Source organism: Salarias fasciatus, chromosome 23, assembly GCF_902148845.1.
Source record: "Salarias fasciatus chromosome 23, fSalaFa1.1, whole genome shotgun sequence".
NCBI lineage: Eukaryota > Metazoa > Chordata > Actinopteri > Blenniiformes > Blenniidae > Salarias > Salarias fasciatus.
The window spans coordinates 10476533-10498982 of record NC_043766.1 but is presented as its reverse complement, the minus strand read 5'-3'; the positions used below and the strand labels follow the sequence as shown (position 1 = coordinate 10498982).

The window sequence follows — 22450 nt, the reverse complement described above, 5'->3', positions numbered from 1 at the left end:
GAATTCAAAAGACAACTCCCCTTTAGTAGTGAAGGTAAATATATCCATAAACAAGTACACCAAGATATTAGTACATCAATCATTGTTTTGTTTTTTCCCCTTAAAGAAAATGTTGAGGAAAGTTAAATGGGAAGTTTCTGTTTCACAGATGGGACTTAACTTGGCTCTGGGTAAATGAGTATGCAGTGTGAGCCCACATCATTTAATATGGGTGAGTTTAAAGGCCTGTACACATGTTGCTCGCTGTCATTTTTTTTATGCAAGCAACAATATCAACAATTACCAAATGCATTACCTCCAGGCGATTTGCATTGCTGGGTTTGTCAGCGTATCTCCAGGTGATTTTGGCGGCATGTCCGTCATGGGGAGGGAGAGCATCAGCGATGATCACTGTGTCATGGGGAGGGATCATGCCACAGTCCCGAGCTACTGAGATAGCCGTCAGCATGTTGTCACCTGAGCAGGTGGGGCAGATGCAATAACCAGTTATTCAGCAAATTGTAGAAAACAACAGGATGTTACTCGTATTATTGTAATTCTGTACTGTAGGTCTTGAGGTGTGAAACGATATGCCGCTCAGTAACAGGTTCACTGAACCCATCTTCCTTTAATCAACAACAGTGTAATCCTCTGTGGCACCAGGAAGAAGAACCAACAACTACAGACAAGATGCAACATCAACAAGACATTCACAACTAACTGCATCTTCAGCAAATGATCTATAAACCGCTATGTTTAAAACATCTGACTTCATGCTCTAAGGTTTTTTTGCTACAACAGCAAAGTTTTATTCCCAACCAACTGTTCCAGTTTAAGCGTTCATTTTCAAACAACTATGCAGCATTAAGCTTAAATCTGCATCTCAAACCCATCAACAAGAGTCTATTGAAAATAATAAACATACGCTGGAGGCGGTCTTCCTACCAATCAAACGCCACAGACTGGCAATATTTTTTACCTGGAAATCATTGACTCAAGATTCATTAATGTGGTACGTTCGTGAACTTTTTCCCACATGATTTTGTTCAAAGTATTGGCAAAAAACCAACATTGAATTTATTTAGTTTGGGACCGGAAAGAAACTTTGTATATCACACATCACAAACTTCAATATCTTTCCCAAATCAACTGTATCATCTGTCCACCCTGCTGCAGGTTTCAGGAAGTCTGACCAAAAGGAACTAATGAGATGGCGAATAATCAAGTTTGCAGCTTGTGCTCATAGAAGATTAACTTCTCACAGTTGCATTGTTGAAAAGGTTGTGCGGAACATTTACTGTGTAAAAAAACAACAAAAAGAGAACAAGGGTAGAGAAAATGTCCATCTGTTGTTGTGGCTAATAAGTGTCTGACATTTACACCGAGACCCACCCACATTTGGCAGACATCTTACGTCAGACACTTGGGAGATGCTAACGTGTGATATCCAGAAACCTCCTTTTCCTTCATGGCTGTAATGATGCAAACACTCATGGTGCTGTGAATCTCACCAGTGACCATGACGGTGCGGATGTTGGCTCGATGAAGGTCCTGCAGCACACTGGGTGTTTCTGGCTTCAGCTTGTTCTGCATGATGATTAGACCCAGGAACTCCATATTGGTCTCAATGTGATCTCTAATTGAGAGAAAGATGGACACAAATGTTAAACATGCTCATAAAATTGGGAGAATATACAGGAGTTTCTTCAAATTAGCGCGCCTTATTTTCAGCAGTGTGAAATTACCATGCCAAAAAGTTTTAACCTCCAGAAGCTTTAGGTTTCCATATTAAGTTAAGACAAGAGGAAGAAAGACATTAGTTACTTTACCTGTTGACATTCTGGACTTTGTGCCACGTAAGTTTGGACTCAAGCCGACGATGAGCCAGAGCAATGACTCTGAATCCCTGCTTAGTGTAGCTCTCTAAAATCTCTGCAAAGTTCTCTGGGACTGTGAAATTGAAGAAGAGAAACCACAAAATAAAGAAAACGCTACTAATTTGCTTTTTTAATGTTAGTTTTCTGTAATAATCCAGAACGCATGGACTAGACGTATCACAAAAACATGTAACAAACAAGGTACAACTGTGGAAATATCTAAAATTTGATTTAACTTTAGAGAAATTTAGGCCAAAACTTGAAATGCTGAATCACGATTATTATACTTTACACTGAAGTAATTTTGATTTTGTCGAAACTTTAAAATGCCACTTTTGAGACCATGGAAGATTGTAAAACATTAACAATCTACTAAATAACAAATACATAAACTCAACTTTGTTTTTTAGGATTCTCCCAGCAACATTATTCAAAATTTTATGAAAACACTTTACACTTCAATGTCTTGAATAACAACTTCGCCAAGGCAGAACAAATGAGAATTTCATTTGTGTTCATCACTGTTGCAAATGAACCAATCGGACATCTCACCTGTCACTTTCTTGCACAGACTAGCCACCACCTCCGGAGCCCCTTTCATATAAGCATCCATTCGTTTCTCCCCCAGAAGGCGAGATACAACACTCATCCTCTGAAGCGCTGAGGAAAAGGGAAACTGGCGCACAATACCTATCTCGTACACCGACTGCACCCACATACAGAGAGATACAAAAAAAAAAAAAGTAGCCTTTGTGATTATTCAGGAAAGAAAATTAAACACAAAACATCCCATTTATGACTATCAGTTAACTTTACTTTGATACAATATTCTGTGAGGCTATCACAATAAATAACTGAAGGCCAACAAACACAATGATGGAATCTAATGCACAAAAACTGACTTTACTTGGGCACGCAAGCAGCCCACTTACCGGGAGTTCACAAAGTTCCTGCAAAACGAAAAAGGCAACAAAATGAATAAATCGGTACGTACAAATGAAACAAGGATAATAATACAAGCACCAATGACATGATATATTTATATTATATGAATACATTAAATTCTGATTTCTATACTGAATCATATCATTCTACTGTAAATTGTATCCAGCTGAACAACTGGGCCGTTGCACTGACCATGTCCTGCTCCGGTGATACTGTGGGCTCTGGAGGCAGCAGCTGCTTTGGGGGTCGAACGACGGTGGGCATGATACGATTATGGAGAGACGTTTCCTCCTCTGTGGCTTCCTCCAGGATCTTAGCAGATGAATATATAAAAAAATAAGGTTAACATGCCTTGAATAACTTAAAACAACTTCAAATCTTTAAACCACAGAAGTGATAAATTAACTGTTTTGTTCAGCTGCAGGTGATTTTTTTTTCTTCTAGATTTATGATTTCAATAAGATATGCTCAGTCTGTTCTGGAAAACATGGGCGAAATCACATGGATATAAAAACCAAATGAACATCATCACATTTACAATGCTGGAATTCTTCTCAAGGCCCTAAATTAATCTATGAAAGGGAAACAGTTTCTCTACATGCAGACTTGTTCTATGCTGCATGTAACAAAGCAAGAATGAGCCTGATTACTTGTATGACTCACGAAAACATAATTAGCTGAGGAGAAATACAGAAACGGAAGCATGCTTGATAAAGACACACACCAAGATTAGTACTAGGATTAGCATGTTCACACATTCAAGATTGTTTGATATTGCAAAATGCACGTAAATAACTGCAAGAGCTGCATTAATGAATGGTCATTGCACAAAACATGGAAAACACGTTAATCTGTAATCTTTCTGTAAGATGCATTTCCCTGCTGCTCAGTGGGTTGTGATTAAGACACTTTAACACAGTTTTCTGAGAACTCTCCTACTGGGGCCCAGCAGCACAAGCTGTACATTGGACAATCCGCTTTTTGTCTGCAAACTTCAACATCAAAACTGCTGAAAAATTAGGCTGGTCAGGGTCGTGGATGGAGTTCAAAGCAAGCAGCGATTTTTTTTTCCCCAAATTTGTTGCTCAGCTGCTCACATACCCTTTCAGATTAGACAAGGCATCTGCTTGACTGGGAGCTTTCCACACAGTTTTGGTCTTCAGTTCCCATATTTTCTGGCTCTGGCACTAGGAAACCCAGCTTTCGAACCACCACCGGATGATGGAGCATTCTCCAAGTAGTCAGAGCTGGGAATTAAACACTAAGTCGGAGGTGCTCAAACTCAGTCCTCAGCAGCCACACGAGCGCTTACAATGAGGGCCTCCTTGTTTAAATCTGTTCAAAAGCTTGTTAACATCATCGGTAGATTCATTCAGGTGCATGTTTTTTTTTTTCTTACATTTACTTTGCATTGGATTTATAGTTTTTACAACTTGTCATGTATGACAATTTCAGAATGTGTCCGGCAGGTGCAACTTTTGCTGAACCGCAACCACTCACTGGAACATAAATTGGGCGTTATCGTTGACACGGAACAAGATAACATACTCAGAACAAACATCTGAGGGAAGTACTTAAAGATTGTGTCCAACTTTGGACACAATCTGTGCTTTGAGGAAAAGAACACCTTGCTCCAGTAAGAGTAGCAACATGTTGGGTGAGGAAGAGAAAATTAATTTAACATTGTAAATCCTTTCCACTTTGAGATACCAGGATAAACTGTATCTTCAGCAAACGTCATGTCCCGGTGACCTTCAAATCAATTAAAGTCAAGATAGAAACCAGCACATCCCATGGACCGCAGAGTGTCTATTTCCATCTCCACGACCACTCACACTCCTTCCAAAATTTAAACAAAGTTGTCTTCAAGCACAGATGGCTTGGGGTAAAAGAAGTCATTCACAACAGTGGAAAAACCTTCTTGTAACAGTGGAGGAAGTTTATGCCATAATCTCTCCCTATTTACAACATCCTTCTTTAAGGCAACAAATTCAACAACCTGCTTCAAATGGTCAGAGCCATTCACCTCTGAACCCCATGTGAACTCATCTGACAAAGGACCACAGTGGAAGTTGCTAAAAACAAAAGAAAGCATCAACGTTTACAGATGAAACCTTTGGTGACTCATTAAGAGGGTAAGCACCTGAACTCAAGAGCTTTCAGTTACACGAGCCTTTATCACTTTAATCAAGAGAGCAGCATAAACTGATAAAACAAAAATAAATTCTGGTATGATAATATCAAAAGGCTGCTACTTGAGATCGGTTTGGGAAAAGGCATACTGTAAATAAAAGATATCAGTATGGTCCAGGTTTCTGACAGAGGTAAATTTAATTATATAATTTATGTATCATGACTTCAGAAGAGGGTTGGCATGTTGGCGTGCACGTTATTTCACATAATTTATCTATGGAGATAAAAATTAAACTTTATGCACAAAATTACATTTTGAACACTTGAAATTAAACTCTGAATGTATCTGAGTTCAGTAGGTTTATTTATCTTTTTTTCATCATTGCATCTTTTTTTTTTTTTTTCTTAAAGGAAAATCTGTCCATGTGCTGCTGAGCATCTGCGTTACTTTTTACAGTTAACAGAAAAATCTGTGGGTTTTTCGGTCTTTTTCTCGGAAATAACCAAGAGGCTCATCACCATGTCTGACCACCTTGCAGCACCAACTTTTTACAAGGATTTTGTTTTAATTCTTCCTGTTGATTCTGCTGCTATTCTGCTGCTCCTGCTGGTCATTCTGTCATTCAGGTTAGGGAAAATCATGTTATTATCAACATGTGCTGCTTCATTAGACACCGTGAAAAGACAGACTGGAATTTGTTTTTACACTTGACATCAGTCATTTTAAGGAAAATATTCACTTCAAAGTCAGAATCACTTCTTGCTGTAATTCACTTTATCTTTAACTTTTTTCCTCGTCACTCTCCTATCTTTTTCTTTTTTTCTTAATAGGTGCTATGAAAATAAGGTTCTACATATTATCAAACTTTAGACAATGTCAGGAAGGGATACCTTCATTATGAGAACTTCCTTCTCCATTTTATGTCAGAGAATAAAGCAAATTCATCACAGATTTTGATTCTCAAAACCCTTAAGTCTGACAACCCAACCCAATTTTTCTCACTCTCCTACCGTCACCAGAATTAAACTTATGGATAAGCGTGGAGTGACTCACCCAGCCTGTAGCCTCAAACATTTTGAGATCTAGCGGGTCTCCAGACAGCTGGCCTTCTATTTTGGTCAGAGAGTGGCAGGTGGCCATGCAAGCCACAAACTGGGTCTTGACAAGATTCTCCTTGTAGGCATTTTCCTCTGACAGGTGGAAACTGAAAAGGCAGGGCATACATGCATCCACTGATGAGAATGAAAACGTTTCCAAAATATTTACATTTCACACAACCTACAGTTCTTTGAAAATCATATTAGGAACCAATTTACCTTCCATTCTCGACTCTCTGGATTCCCCACAGGTCGAGTCCATCTTCGGTCAGAGTTCCAGTCTTGTTGAAATATTTGGAAATATAATCAAATTCTTATTTTTTTTTTTTTTTTTTTTTTTTTTTTTTTTTAGCAATAACTACTATCTTTATTACTCCCCAATATCACTTAATTTAATTGTTAATTCGAAATATTTGAGACAGGATATTGTTTTGTATAACCCAACAATCTGCATTACAAAAAAACAAAGCAAAAAACTCACTTTGTCAAAGCAGACCAGATTGATTTGTCCACAGATATTGATCCTTTGGGGGCTGATGCAGAAAATTCCAATATTTTTCAGGCGGCGCTGGGCATACACAATGCCAGCTGTCATGGCGGCTGGCAACGCTGGTGGCACAGTGATGGTGATGATGTCGAGGGATTCAATAATAATGGTCTTAGCTGGCACCTGGCAGGTAGGAAAAAAACAACTGATCAGACATCTGAATGATTGATAAACACTTTGGCTCTCAAGCTATGAATCGGTATTTGCAGAGCCAGCAGTGACTTAGGGGGTACTGTCTGGGATTTGCTGGAGGAGCAGGTCAAACCCACTGATATGCCGCACACTTGAGAATCAAATACCACAACATGAGATGAGTAAACACTTTCAGGCTTCAGCAAAATGCAACAAGACTTTACTACTGAGAGAAGGTTTGTTTCTTTATGTAAATAGAAAAAACTTTGATCCACTCTGATCAGTTCTCTGGTTGCTAATAATTAAAAAATCTCACAAGTAATGAAACATAGTTAAAATTTGACAACTGACATACGTCCAAGATTTGAGAGGAGTCCGCTCTTGGAAAATTGTTGCATGTGGGTGGTACAAGGGAAGAAAACAGTTTTCCCTTAAGCCACAGCACTTTAAAAACAACTCTGGGCATTTCAACAAAAGCTCTCCGCAAAACAAAACTGGAGTTGAAAAATGCAGCTACTCAAATTTTCCTCCAAAAATTGTTCTTGGAGTTCCGGGTACTTTCCTGTTGTGCCATAACAGAAATGACAAGCACAAATGTCTACAATTTTAAGCCTGAGCCACTGAGCTGATCAAAGGTCAGGAAATTAGGCCATTAAACTACTCAGTTTCCAAGTTGTGTACAGATATTAAATGCTAGTGCAACAGCGAATTTGCATTTAAAGGAGAACACCTTCCACAAATACTAAGTTTAGAATAATGTTTACCTCACATGAGATTTGTCTCGCCTGTAAAAACACTGGAAGTCAGGCCAAAAAGACATGGTCATTTACTGCCCCTTCAGCATCCATTTTCTAAAGTCCCTCTAAAGCATAACACTTCTCAAGTTACCCTGTGCATGACGCTGAGGATGATGGAGTATACGAAGCCGATGCCAGCAACAGCCACTAAGCACAGCAAGAAGAGGTAGGCATCACGGTACAGCTTGAAGTCAGTGGGTTTGGGGTAAAGGATGGAGCGGACCAGCTGGCCTTTGGCTGTGCTGAAACCTGAAAGAAGACCATAAATTCAGATTAATAAAGATTTGGCATGATCCTTTCATCCACTGGCCATTGGAAGACAGCATGGAATCTCTTTCTTTTCTTCGTCAAGTTTGCCAAACTACCCTTTAACATAACACATGCATGTCAGAAGCTTTTCTGCAAAGACTGCAACACATTTATTTTATCATACAATAGATCTTTCTGATGTTACAAAAGGAGCCTCGTGAAATAGTGTGTATCTCAAGTAACCATTTTGTTCTTAATGTTGTTAATGTACTCTTTTTCCAAAACATTTGAGAGGTTTTCGTTTAACTAAATGGGAGGAATCTATAGCAGGCAGTCTAAAAAAAGTGATTATTACAAGAGCAAATTTTTAGCCTTTAGAGAGACTTTTTAATAGAGGCAATTAGTTGGTACAACAAAACTGAGTGGAGGCAGCAAGTAATAAAAAAAAAAGGCATTGTCATTTTTAAGTGATATGTGTTTATATGTCTTCACGGTACAGCAGCATTTATTGTGGTAAAATTCATAGCGGGTACTAAAAGATACAATACATTAAAAAAAAAAAAAAAAAGAAAAAGTCATGTCAGCATCTGTTGTTGAATCTGTGCCTCCAGACTGACCTGTGCGGACAACCACAGCCTTGACTAGCTCGCCTGTGTAGAAACGTGTTTGGATGACATTGGTGCCGCAGAAGAGAGTGTGTCTCTTATGCTCCTCTGTGTTGTAGGCACCACTCGCCTCGTCCCCCCTCTCCCCTGGTCCTGGGTTTGGAAGGTTGGTTTTTGTCACAGGAACACTCTCCCCTGATGAAAGGCAGATATTATATCAGAAGCAGATTCAGTTTATAGAAAAAAAAAAAAACAATTGTTTGGCATAATGAATGATATGTGAGCTCAGAGATTTAATCTCTAACCTGTGAGCATGCTTTCATTGACAATGCATGTGCCACTGACCAGCACAGCGTCACATGGCATGATGGTCCCATTGCTGGGGATGACTATCAAATCACCGGGCACCAGATCAGTAGACAAAACCTCTTCGATATCTGCGAGGATGACAGAACAATCGAGCATGGAGAGACTGCATTAGAAGACATTATCACGAATAAAACAGATTATTACAGATAAATGTGAAAAATAACTGAAGCATGCTTGACTCTACAGCAGGCGGTGGAAGGGGAGGGGGGCTAAGACAGGAGTTATCTTGTGTTTCAGAGCTTCAGGCTTGTTTAGCACATCTCTCATTACTCATGCCTCTTCAGGCAGCAGGAAAAAAGCTGAGGCATCACATACATTAACCAGAGCAAAAAATACATTGATAAACCAAAATTAAAGTGGGCTTTAAATAATTTTTGATTCACCCTCATTATTTTTAAAATCCCTACTAAAATTTCTGCAAATTAATTCTATTCTCCATCTGATAAGACACTTGATGCTGCTGACAATGTCTCCACAGTATCTGAAGAAGTATGCAGAGGAGGATCTGCAGCGCCATTAGAAAAAGCCATGATGAAGCAATACTTTCAAATGTTTACATATGTTACACAAACTGTCTGGTATACACTCTCTGTCCCAAACGCTGCAGTGTCCTGCTGTAGCAGCCGCCTGGAGGACAGCCAAAGCAGGGTGGCAGTGAAATTTAGTCTGGCTCAGGACAGAGGAAAAAAAAAAAAAGCCTGCCGTTTGGTTTGGACAGCGCTCTTCAGAGAAACGGCATAGTGAACACTACAGTGCATGCTGTATGCTACTACAGAGGCAGTCTGTGAAAGCATATGAAGGCGGGGGGGGGGGGAGAAAAATACAAACCATTATTGGCTCGGCATACAGACACACGAACAATACTGTGAGCTGCCACCATGTCGTGAAGCATGACATATTGCTGGAGAAAGACAGGGAAGACAACAGCGAATTATTGAAAGCTTTTGATTTGTACTTTTTTTCTCATTTTTTCGAGTTCCTGACCTATGACACCAGACATATGATCGTGAGCAGATGACGTTTTCATGTTAGCCTGGAAAACCTGAATTATATGTGACTGGGAACAAGTGGGTCCATCACAGCACTGGAGCAGCTCAGCAAACTGAAGTATGCAATCAGTATCCTTTTTTTTTGTGAAAGACAATCTGAGACAAATACTTAACACCACAAAATGAAAAACAAACTAAAGGTAAGCACATAATATTCTAAGAAATGTGTTCGGAAGGCTGTAGTGGTGTAGCAGTTAGCACTTGCACTTCACAGAGAGAACATCTGTAGTCTGAGTAAGGCTTGAGGAGTGGGCTTCATGGAGTTTGCATGTTTTCCCTCTGTCCTGGATGCTTTATCCGAGTAGTTCCAAAATTGTGTTTGTCATCACTTATCTCAAAAGGTCAATTAGGACTTTGATAAAAATATTAAAGTGTAAACTTATTTAAATTCTCTATTTACCCTCTTGAAACTGGTCTTGAAAGGATGAGGTTTGATGAGTGAAAGTGGCTTCAATAAAAATAGCTGAAATTGGTAAAACTCACCTTTTTGATGGTGTACAGAGAGGTAGCTATGGATATGACCGACATGAAAACAATGGCCACAGCATAGTAGTAATACTCATCAGCACTCCACAGGATCACACTGAAGAGCTGGAAGATGTAGAAAGGGTTGAGGACCTGCAAGAGAAGGCTAAGTGAGGGACTGGTGTGACAAATGTTTAGTAAATCACAGATTCCCCAAATTTTTCAAAAACCACAGTTATCTGTCTATATTATGGTATCAGGATGCAGCGTGTCCACTTTGAGTCTGAGAAAATACGTGTAAATTATTTTGTGAAACACATGCGGTGCCACTGGGTTAATTAACATACTTTGCTTTTTCTTTTCTGAATCAGTGTTTCTTCGGGGCAAGAGCGGCCCAAATGAGCAGGTGCTGTAACTGTGTGACTTTTTCGTGCTGATTTGGGCTTCTTTCAAAAGTGAAGTGTGAAAGTGAACCAAAACAAATTAAAAGTCTATATATTGCTGGCATTCCCACTACATAGAACTGAATTCCTGCATTACTCAAAGTCCACCATTTCTCCCATGTACCCTTTGAAGAAATTTCACAGAAACAACTCACATAGCTTCATCTGATTTATATTTACATAACTTTATATTTCCAAATCTCCTGTATGGAAACTTAGATATCTAAGTGTAATTGAACTAGATCTATTTATTTAGCACTCTAATGTTGTTCTTTAGCAGTGAATGTTTGGTATGACAGACTACAGGCTGGCATACTACACTACTGCTACTGCTATACTACTGCTATGACATTTAAATGACATTATAGAAACAAAATAACTGAATTCACATAAGATGTTTCAGATGCCTTGAAACAAATACATGTCCCTTACTTATTATTTTTAGTGATGAAAGTGATTATTTTAACAATCAATCTGATAAGATAACTTTCTTAGATATTAGTGATTTGTTGTGTAGAATGTAATTGAATTTATAAATTCTTGCAAAAATTCAGGTTATTCCTTTTTTTCACTTGCAAAAATGTAGTGAAACATGCACAAGTGGAAACTGGTTTCTCCAGAGTCAGTTGGATTTGTGAATGTAGAGTGACCTTTACCTCTTTGATAAGCAGCTTGAAAACAGAAGGCACTTTCACTGCAATTTCATTCACTCCAAAGAACAGTCTCCTGATAAGAGGTGAAAAAACAGTTACAATCCAAACTTTCTCAATTCAATCATAAAGACACACAAACAGAAAGACACAGTGACATTACAGGGCTGCAAAGCAACACACCCAGCAGTATCTGGATACAGCAGGATTCCATTTTAAGACATAGCACAGGTTAACTGTACTGATAATTTTCTTTTCTGCTGAAGCTCAGACTAAACAGAAGGCTGTTCAGTCAATACTAAGTCAAATTCAAACTGTCGACCTCAAAGAAAGACATTCATTTCACAGTAGGCTGTCCTTTGTTGTGTTTGCCTAGCAGTACAAATAAATACTGTAAAAAAAGAATGAAACATTATTTATTTGTCTTCTTCAAATTGTAAACTTATGGAAACTTTAAACTTATTGAACATATGCCCTTCCATGACTCTGATGTTAAAAATCACCTCCATTGAAATTTTTCATCATAACTCCAGTCGCCCTGTTATAGCCTACAAATTGTAGTTACACTACAAACAACATAATAATCTCACACATGAAGAAAAGCTTCTCTCCTCCTACACTGCCTTGTAAACCTATCGCCTTCTTTCAAACAGATGTTACCTGTACTCCTGCTGGCTCCGGGTCAGGCCTTCACTGTGCTCCGAGTGGAGGGTGGAGCAGCTAACCTGCAGATCCTCCAGGCCACTACAAAAAGTTCAAAGGGGGAGATAGACTTAGGTGCTGTTTAAAGTATGCATTAGAGTCAGAAATACATTTTCTAGAGAAAAATCAATGAAATGCATTGGAATTATTCCCCAGTCAATAAAAGTTCACAGAGATAATATAGCACACATAGTAGGATCTTTCAATGCCTCCCAACACAGACTGAGAGAAACTGCTGCGACTACCACTTTTGCAGAATTATTAGATCTGTGCTTCAATGGTTGAGCAAAGAGTGCACTGATTCTTTCTTGGTGAAAGGGGAGCACCCCTCGTGACCCTGTTGTTGGGAGAGAGGGGTCAGTCTCATTTCACACCTCTTATGGGAGACTACACAATAGTATAATCGAAACTAGAAAAATTTCAAGACGATGCATATTCATCATTCAAAACTGCTACAAATTTTAACTGTTGCTGCTTTTTTGCAAGCACGCATTATTTTTTAACATTTCTTTCCTCCTGTAAGGATAGGTTGGCAAAACATCTGTAAATTGTAAAAAGTACTTACGTTAAAACTTCAAAGTTCTGCATCTCATCATTCCAATAATACTTTGTGCTATGAAAGGTAAAATAGCGAATCTGTGGGAAACAGTAGAAGGACAAACTTAAGAGGCAAAGCAGCTTGACGTGTATGTGACAGATAACAGACTTGCTGAAGTGTTGTTCAAATACTTTAGGCAGAAACATTGAAAAGAAAGAAAACAGCTGTCATCTCGTGAAGGGTGTATCACGACTCATTAACGACAACTTCAACATGGATCAGTTTGATAGAGGAAAAAAAATAACTGCACAACTGGTTTTAAAGCAAGAGTAGGATGTCATCTAATTACTATGACCAAAGGTAAACAGGCAGTATAAACATCAAAGCAAGAACCCACGTCTCAGGAAAGTGATAAGACAACAGGAAGTTCAGTTTTACGCCAACAATGTACCAACCTGTTTGGGCTGGTATTCGGCAAATCTTCTAATGAGCTCCTGAGCGGGTCTGCCATCTGAGGGGTGAGGGTTATGTCCATTGGCCAGAGGGGGGGAGGTAGGGGAGGAGAAGGGGCAGGTAGGAGAGGAGGGGGAGGTGGTCTGGGTCTCCAGGCTGTGGAAGGGGTTGCTGCCAGGGGCCAACATCACTCGCACCCTGGCCAAAAACCAGCGCCGGAACTCATCCTGCACAACAAAAACAGCAAAGGCAATGTTAGGTAACTCCAACATCACCAGTTCACCTTAATCAAGAGATTTAGTTTTCTTACGGAAAGGATATAAAGACTTGAGACTATTTCTCTATTTTAAATTCTTATAAATCAAGCCTTCAGGCAAGGCAGCATCAGTGTAATAAACACATTCTAAGTCAACACAGCCAATTCTTTGAGCGCCTGGATTATGTGACTATATGTGGGAATCAGTCAGTCTTAATATGTCAATGTAGTGAGGTACTACAAATTTACAATTGTTTTAATCTGCAATTTCGATTAAGCACTAGATTGGCATACTTGGTAACAGATTTTTTTATTTATGATTGCAAAAGAAATTCAACATATTTGACAACATCTACATTTATAATGAATAGTTTACAGCTAACAATTATTTTCTTTGAAACTTTCAAATATTCTTATTTAGTTATTGCTTAGTTAAATAGAGATTTGATAGAGAAGTGTGGACTTGAGACCCCCTAGGGGCTGCTGAAGCACTCTGGATGTATAAGGAAAAACCTGGGGGGGTCATGTGGATGCTTTTCCATGCATGACTTTTTTTTCCTAAGGCAACAATGGAAAAAAGTGATAAGTGTACTTATTTTAATATATAAACAACTTACAGTAAGTGTAATGAGGACTTTTATGGAATAAAAGGGACATGAAAAAAAGTACTTTAGTTAACATCTTGTGATGTAAATTAAAAAAAAAAAAAAAGAAGCTGAAATTCAACCTAGTCGATCCTATCATCGATCCAGCCACACCACTTTATCCAGTTCAGAGTCGTTGCAGCTGATCCCAGTTAACCGACGGCATTGAAAACACTGAATAGCAGCGCCTGTACTTGCTACGTACCGTGGAGCGCATCAACACCACTTCAGCATCTCGGGCTGTGGTACGAGTGCAGGTGGACTTGACGCACCATTCTGGCATCCAATAGAGCAGCAGGAGGAGGAAGCCCCCTGTACACACGACCCCGAGGCCCACCAGAGCCAGCCGCCAGCGACACAGACGGTAGCCCAGCAGCTCCTTCATGATGGAAGAAGCAGAGTCATTTGCTGAATCGGCAATTCTCATTTCAGAAACGATGTGTTTTAGAAATAAGGCATACCATCTCCTCCTCCTCCCCTTTGTTGAGGATTTTATGGTCTTCCTTCTCCATGCTGCAGAACAGTTTGCCAAGCCCCTTCCTTAGTCACTGCAAACACAAAACACCAAATGTTAGAGAGAATTGTGTTGAGAAACTTTTGTTTCAACAGTCACTGGAAAAAAGTCCTGAAAACACCTGGTTTCTTCAAAGTTTCATCACTGTGCATTGACCCAGTAACCTGCACCATTACACACTGGTAAACGGTTGCGTCGGCTGGCAACAATTTGAAAGCAAGCAATTAGCCACTTAGCTTATGTTTATAGCTGGCCTTGATAGCTGGACAAAGAGTCAGTGGTAGCTGGTTACAGATTGGTGGACTGTGCAATGAAAAAGATAGCAGCTATAGTTATTGGCATATAACTTCACCTAAAACTTCTTATTTGATATTGCTTTGTCAATCCAGGCAGAGGCTACCGTTTCCAACAGATCTGAATTCACTATACGAGCATAACATAAAAACTGAGGGTAAGTAGCCAAAATCAACCTTCTTGTTTCAACTAGGAAGCCTAGAATTGAGCAAAATACTCAAAAAGAGACAATAAAATAAAAACAAGTTTAACAGGTTCTATCATATAATCTATAATACTGTCACGGTTAATAAACTCTTTGTTGATGCTATGATGTGGGCAATTATTGTGCAGTGTAGGTAAACCTATTTAAATCTTGCATAAAACTAGCACAACATCAACACAGCTTTAAACACACACCTCACAGATATTCTATAGTTGATATGGAGCAACTAGAACACAGTCAACATGTCCTGAGCTGACACTCCAGTAAAGCAGTGAAACACTTACATCTGCCGTTACACAGCAGAAACTATGTGAAAGCAATAAAGATCTCTGTAAAAGCTGTGATAAAACAGATTGTCTAGTAGCAATAACACTAAATGGAACTGTGGAAGCACCAAGTGAGAACAAAAAAAAAAATTGAAATTATTGAAAAATTATGAAATAAACACCATCACTACAATTTCTTTGCAGTGTTTTGCTGAGTTTTAAAAACATCAGCGTGAACTCTTTATCTGCAGTTACAAAGTACAGGAAAACTAAGAGGTCAAATATTCACTGGAGCATAATGTAAATGCTCCAGTTAACCTTACCCAACAGCTGCTTAACCTCAAGATGCCTGAGATTAAGCAATAAGAACATCAACCCAGCAACCGACAGACTGACTCATCAGATGTGTGTTACTGCATATCAAACTGATCCCTGCATCTTTCTCAGTAGTCCCCAAAGACCAGTCAGTTGCCAACAAAGGAGCAGCAAAACATTACTGAGAAAGTGGAAGTGAAATAGTAAGACTCATATACATGTAGTCTAAGTCTTAATCCATTTCTCTTCATTTTTTAAATATCTCTTGAATGTTAGTATCATTAGGTTTATATTGCACCTACTACTTTTTCTTAGTAGTTTTTGCATGAAGAGAAACCACACATGGTACAATTTTCTAAATAACTGCTTAGGAATTTTAGTTCAGACAATAAACATGGGTTGTAAATAAAATGTTTCTATTTTTATTCCTGGATAGTTAAAGGGATAGTTTGGGATTTTTGACATGAATCTGTATAGCATCCCCGTCAGCAGTGTTGTGCATTCACACAGACTGACCCCTGACAGCGTCCAGTGAGCGGAGATCCTGTCCGGTTTTGGTCCAGACGAAAGTAGCACGGCAAGTTTGCTGGGGTCACCAAAATAAAGCGTTTTTCTTCTCAAACCAATATGTTTTCGAAAGAGTGATATATTTGCATCACAAACCGTTGTTGACGAAAAAGTCAAACCTCGTAAACGCTTGGCACTATTTTCTCTCCCTTCATATCACTCCGCGCCGCCTCCAGCTCATAGCTCCAGCTGGAGGCAGCGCGGAGATGCTAACAGCTAGAGCAAGCTAGCTCTTTACTAGCAGTAAATAAAGTGAAACCAGTGCAGCTACCAACTGGAGGCAGCGCGGAGTGATATGAAGGGAGAGAAAATAGTGCCAAGCGTTTACCAGGTCTAACTTTTTCCCCCATCGACAACGGTTTGCGATGCAAATATATCACTCTTTCGAACACATATTGGTTTGAGAAGAAAAACGCTTTATTTTGGTGACCCCAGCAAACTTGCCGGACTACTTTCCTCTGGACCAAAACTGGACAGGATCTCTGCTCACTGGACGCTGTCAGGGGTCAGTCTGCTGACGGGGATGCCACACAGATTCATGTCAAAAATCCCAAACTATCCATTTAAGAGTAGTAGATTTGAAGTATACTTTAAAAAGTGTGACATATCAAGAACTTCAAAACTGCTCAGGGTAAATATAATGCTTGTAAAGCTTGAATGCTTGGTATTTAAATGGAACATTTCTTAGAGGAAATCCAGGAATTTTCATCCTGATGTTAATCATATGTTTCTTTTTCACCTTTCAACCCCAATTTAAGTCCAAATAAAGTCTCAGACAAACCATGGGTGAAATCAACTGTTACATGCCTACTGTTAGGCCACTTACCTAAAAGGCATACGACTGAAACCTCTCAGTCAATTATGTATACTCTAGATTGAATGAAAGATTCAGAGAAAGTCAGGCATTTGGCATCATGCTTGTCTTAAAAGTTATCACAGTCTTCTGAATGAGTTGAAGAATCAGGGAGTTTTAGTCTATTTTCCTTGATCATGTCAGATAAATAGGAAGATAAAAAAAAAAAAACTAAAAAAAAATGAAGATCAAAATCAATTTGTTGCTTTTGTATCGAACTTGCTTCAATCTACCTGGAAACTGGACAAAACTAAGCTCTGTAAAAACAGAGCACTACTTGACACAGAGATTCACATTTTGCTTGGAACATACCATCTTTAAAAGGTCAGCAAAGGACTGAGTGCAAAAGGAGTTTAATAGAACATATCTGGACTTAAAGTAGCAGCACTTCAATTTAGAGGGAAAAAAAGCTGACATAAAAATAAAACAAATACAAAAACTACATGATGGTATCATTGAGGTGCAGCACCTTGACCCCAGTTATTGCAAAGAAAAGTGCTGGCATAGCATTTCATGGCATTGTGCCCATTGGGCCGCCCTTCTTCTGCCTCCATCGAGCCAACACCACCACAATCATGTGTCACTACTCCCTCCACATTCAAATCTTATCTGCCAGCTCCACCCAGGTGGACTTTTTCTCTGGCATACTATGGGATATTTTGCTTAGGACCAAGCCCTTCCTAGTATTTTACAATGGCAGCCCCCCTGGCAGGCGTTCAACGCTAGGGAAATGCCGACAGCAGTGGATCATTTACGAGATTTTCTGTTCTGAAATGATTAATATGAGATAACAACAGAAACTTAAACACCCCCCTCCTGCGCAAATTTTTGATATCAGTGTCACGTCAATAATGTGGAAGTCACATGTATGTGACTTGACTGTTCAGACTGCGGCCAAATTTAAAGACATCAGATAATTTGGTACCACAAAAGATCGAGGCCTGCAATATTCACACTGTTAGAAAACAGATTAGATATTGGTCACTTATGAGCAGAACATCAGAACTGGGTGGCATTTGCCTGCAGTGTGAATGTAGCTCAAGTCCCAAAGAGGGTTGAGGTCGGTGAACAAATGAGATTTAACGTGGTCAGTGTCTAGCAAAGCGAGTCAGACATTCACGAAACTTCAAACTCACTTTAATGATTGATATGCAGCTGTTGCACCTACACTTTTCAAACAGTATGGTAAGTTTAGTCGACAACTGCATAGACTAATTTAAACAATGGCATGTTGCTGTTTTACTCCCACCTTGAGAGCCAGGGACACAATGTCCCAGGCGGTCCTCCTCCCCACAGTTAGCTTGCTCTCTTACAAAACCAACCTGGAACCCTAGAGGGAAAACAAAACCAACAAATTAAATTAATCCACTGACAATGAACTGAGCAATATGAATCACCACCGTAGCTTCAAAAAATATTGGTTATTTGTATTACTATAACTGTGTTTGCATGGTTTTGTTTTTTCAATCATTTTTGCCTAATTGAGATCAGATTGCCCAACTGATCATACTGATGAGCTGGGCTTATTGTACCAACAATATCACCCTGCATTGCACTGTGACATTGATAATTTCTTACGAGAAAACAGAATCCCACATCCCGCTTCACCCAGAAGATTGCTATCACTGAAGAACAATTTCACAGGTCAGCTGTCAACTCAATAATCCCAACACCATTTGGTTGTTGTGAAATTCACGTGAACGTGTTTACTTGGCATATAGAGCAGGGTAATTTGGTCTCCTGGTGCAGTGGTCCACAACCTTTTTCGTACCGCAAAAATATTTTAAGCAGCATCATTTTTTTGTGGACCAGCAGAACTGTATTAAAAACGCCTTAGGCAGGGTTTAGTGATGCATGAAAAAAATACTGACGGAGTTAAGCGTGGAATATAAGCGCTACTGAAATTGAATTGCTTTTCAAAATAAAACTCATTGCAGACTAACGGAAATTTAAATGCTCACTTTCAAAATGAAACTTTATATTCTGTCCTTGCCCCCCAGTACCAAAGGGTTGCTCAATAAGCGGATCTGAAAGCTGAAGCAAACATGATCCAAACCTTTTGAACTGTGAGGCTGATTAAGGAGCATCTGCTGATCCAAGGAGAGGAAATTTCATGACTTGATCAAACATAAAATTCGTTCCGTCTGTCAAACGGTTGCAGCATGTCTCAAAAACCTGGCCTTTCAACCGTGTCAAAGTGTAGCATTTCTTTTGCGATGTAGCAAACGACACTTTCTGAGAGCACAGTGTTAGAAGTGTTAAATGTTGAGGGAAGGCTCTGGATCACCAGGTTCCTCCACAGAGACAAAAATCCTAAATCACTAACAAGAGCGTTCACTCCTTCCATCCCGCTACAAAACACATGTGCCCAGGTGCTGAGACCAGTGCAGAGGGAACCCTCTTGTCACCCAGCCTGTTTGGAGGCAGCAGATGAAGATCATGAAGCTCAATCACATGTTCATACAGGGCTGGGCAGTATATCGAACTTAAGGATACATCAACATTTTCCTAGAATTCAGTACTGACAAATGCAATATAACTTAAATCAATACAGCTTTTTGCATTTAAATATTAGTCTCAAGAGTCATTCTTTTTCTATTTCTAGCTGCACTCACAACTCTGCCTCTCCTTGAAGGCTCGCCACACTCATGTCTCAAGTTTGCAGACCAAGACGACATAGTGATTGAAAAAAACATTGAAAAGGTTGAGGAGGAGGTGTCCAACACTTTTGGATGATGAGTGCAATCTATCAATTGCCTCGTGCAAATAATAGATCCTTAAACTAGTGTACATATTGGCAAAAAGCCCTTCACAGAGGAATTGGTTAGTTCACTCATCCGATGTTGAGCAGAGAAACTCCATCCGCATAGAATGCAATTAACATATTTGGACCAAAAGTTCCACTCCGGAGCTGTCTGCTGTTATGGTAAAATTAATTATTATAGTGTTTTTGTGTTCTTTCTGGTAACAATTAAATCATATGACTGAATGCTCCTTTGGTACTAACTTTTAGCTTCATGATAAATTGTTTTTTAATAACTCACAAGACTCATATTGCATTGAGATTCAGGCCTGGGAAATCTTCTGATATCTTCTGATAAGATGTCCAATTTCTGCAGAGTTGCGGATCTCAATCTTGACTGCATTGTCTTCCAAGGTTTTTTCCTCTACACTGCCAAGCACCGGCGCTGAATCCTCCGACTTGGGAGGGGTATAACTTTTATTCTTCTGTATCTGTGTCTCAGAGTTTTTTGTCATGCAGGCTGACCGGCTATCTGTATGACTCCTGAACTCCAAATAAAACTTTCAAAAGACCATTCGTTGAAGATTCTTGTTACCCAAGGCTGTCAGTGGCACATCATACAATTTCCACAACAATTTGGCAACGCGGATTGGATCTGCTGATTTAGTCCGTCGGTGAACCTCCAAGACGTGTGGTTGGCCACCAGGGAAAGATTGATAAAAGACATTTTTTACGCATACCACATTTTTCACAATTTTTAAGGAAAATATACTTTTTTCTATTATTTTATAGCTGATGGTTAATAAAAGTTCTTAAGTTGCAGTTTGTTTGTGACTTTGACCCAGAATTAAACATGTGGTAGACCTTTTTCAGAAAAAAATAAATAAATAAACTGAGCATATATTGTGTTTCACCATTTTGAGAGAAAATATTAAGATATAAATTTTGGGCCATATCACCCAGAACTAATCTTTATTATTTGAAAGTTTTTCAATAAAACTAAAAGGAGCATTGTCTCCAGCATCAACCAGTTGTGCTTTGTCACTGCCTCTGTTAATTAACAGTAAATAAGAAAACTCCCATTTTAATTTTTTTCTTGAGACAAAACAATGTCCCCAAAATCAAAACACCTGGTAGTACCTGCATTTTGCAATTGATATGGGTTCAGATTTAGATCTTCCTGTTAGTATCAGAGTCTCATTAATTCAGCTAACCATGTCCTGTTCCGAACAACTGTGCCCATTTTATGCCAAATTCCCAAACAAACTCCTTAATATCCACTGTGACTGAAAAGCCTGAGTGCCTCCTGTCAGCATTTAACAAAAACCTGGTGCACATGGAGGAAGTGTCAAACAACAACTGCTGACTGTCCTCCACCCACAAGGCTTTGCCTGACTTTAACATCCATGTCATTTACACACGAAAAAGCCCATATTCCATAACCTCACTAAACAACAACAACAGAAGGTATTTTCTCTGTGTAAGAAAATGTCTGTGTGAATCACAGGAGTAACCGCCATTGTAACTGGAACACGGAGGCCCCTGCTTGGGGCTTCTAGGAGTCAGCATGACTTCAGTGATATTTATAGATTCCTCGAGCCCAGCCTAAAGCCACATTGTTGTCTCACATTTGATTAGTCTGCTATTGTGTTAATAAGCAAAGCTGCCCTGGGAAAAAATAAGATGTTAGGCAGCTGTTGATCTTTTTCCAAACAAGATTAGGCATGACAATCTACAGTGTTTCTGGAAAGATAGACGTCATCAAAAAAAAAAAAAAACTTTAACAAATATGTTTGGTTTATAATTATGTCACAAAACAGATGATTTCTCAGATCAAAAGCTTTCATGATAATGTACAGTCTTATTTAGATACATTGGTTGCCAATTATAAACAATTGCGTAGCAGTTCAGGCCATTATAAGCTGGCGCTTCAGTTCCATAACAGCCTCTCACGAAGCATTCACAATATGGTGAATATAATTAAATGGTCTTCTATCAAACTCGCCTTTCAAAACAAAGACTGACTGAGAACTCATACTAAAACATCCCTCTCTATAACAACTGTATCCTAACTTTTCTCATCAAATAGATAAATTCAAGCTACCTATTTAGGGTTCTGGCACTTTACATGAGAATTTAAATTATGAATCTATGAGAAAGTAAAACTATGCACAGAAATAATTCCAGCCCTGCTTACAAAAGATATATAGTCCTCCTCATTTCTTCAAGCGACATACAAAAAGGAAAATGTGAACAATGAGCCTTGACCTAATGACATCAGTCTATAATTCATGGAAGCATTTGGAGGAAAAAGTGCTCTGTTGCCATCCCATTCTGGACTGAATGTGCTTTCTTTATCACTTCCACTCTTGCTCATTAAGTGCTATAGCCAAGCTTTGTTCCCCATTATACACCAGTCCTGCTTTTTATGACTGCAGCCCCTTGAATAACTAAAATATTCTTTGACTACCTGTCTTTTCATGCTGTTTAACTAAAAACTCTTCGTTAGAGTACTTTCTTGACTGTACTGTCCACAAACTAAGGCCAGGAACACACAACAAGCAATATGCAGAGAAAGTAATTCCAGGTTGCCAGACAAAATTCTGTATTTGTAATAATCAAATCTGTTTATGGGAAAATAACGTTTTTGAAGAAAATAAATCCAAAAAACAAACAAAGCAAGAAAAGTCACTTCCCCAAAAAACCTAAAACTATTATCAAAGGAAGATAAAAGAAGAAAAAGACTTAGCATACCTAACAAA

At 39.0% G+C, this 22450-nt stretch overlaps 1 protein-coding gene across 1 annotated transcript in view; it reads right to left on the bottom strand.

The window, feature by feature from the left end:
* Positions 1-22450, bottom strand: part of atp13a3 (ATPase 13A3) — a 36938-nt gene that overhangs the window by 8116 nt on the left and 6372 nt on the right. Inside the window, 21 exon segments of the mRNA XM_030083016.1 lie at positions 296-456; positions 1491-1615; positions 1809-1929; positions 2409-2562; positions 2789-2806; positions 2994-3113; positions 5989-6139; positions 6252-6313; positions 6514-6702; positions 7600-7757; positions 8375-8557; positions 8668-8799; positions 9560-9632; positions 10264-10398; positions 11345-11414; positions 11999-12082; positions 12606-12676; positions 13034-13258; positions 14137-14310; positions 14393-14479; positions 18195-18275. Of these exon segments, the coding sequence (XP_029938876.1) occupies positions 296-456; positions 1491-1615; positions 1809-1929; positions 2409-2562; positions 2789-2806; positions 2994-3113; positions 5989-6139; positions 6252-6313; positions 6514-6702; positions 7600-7757; positions 8375-8557; positions 8668-8799; positions 9560-9632; positions 10264-10398; positions 11345-11414; positions 11999-12082; positions 12606-12676; positions 13034-13258; positions 14137-14310; positions 14393-14443 (2457 nt within the window). The 5' untranslated portion in view covers positions 14444-14479; positions 18195-18275.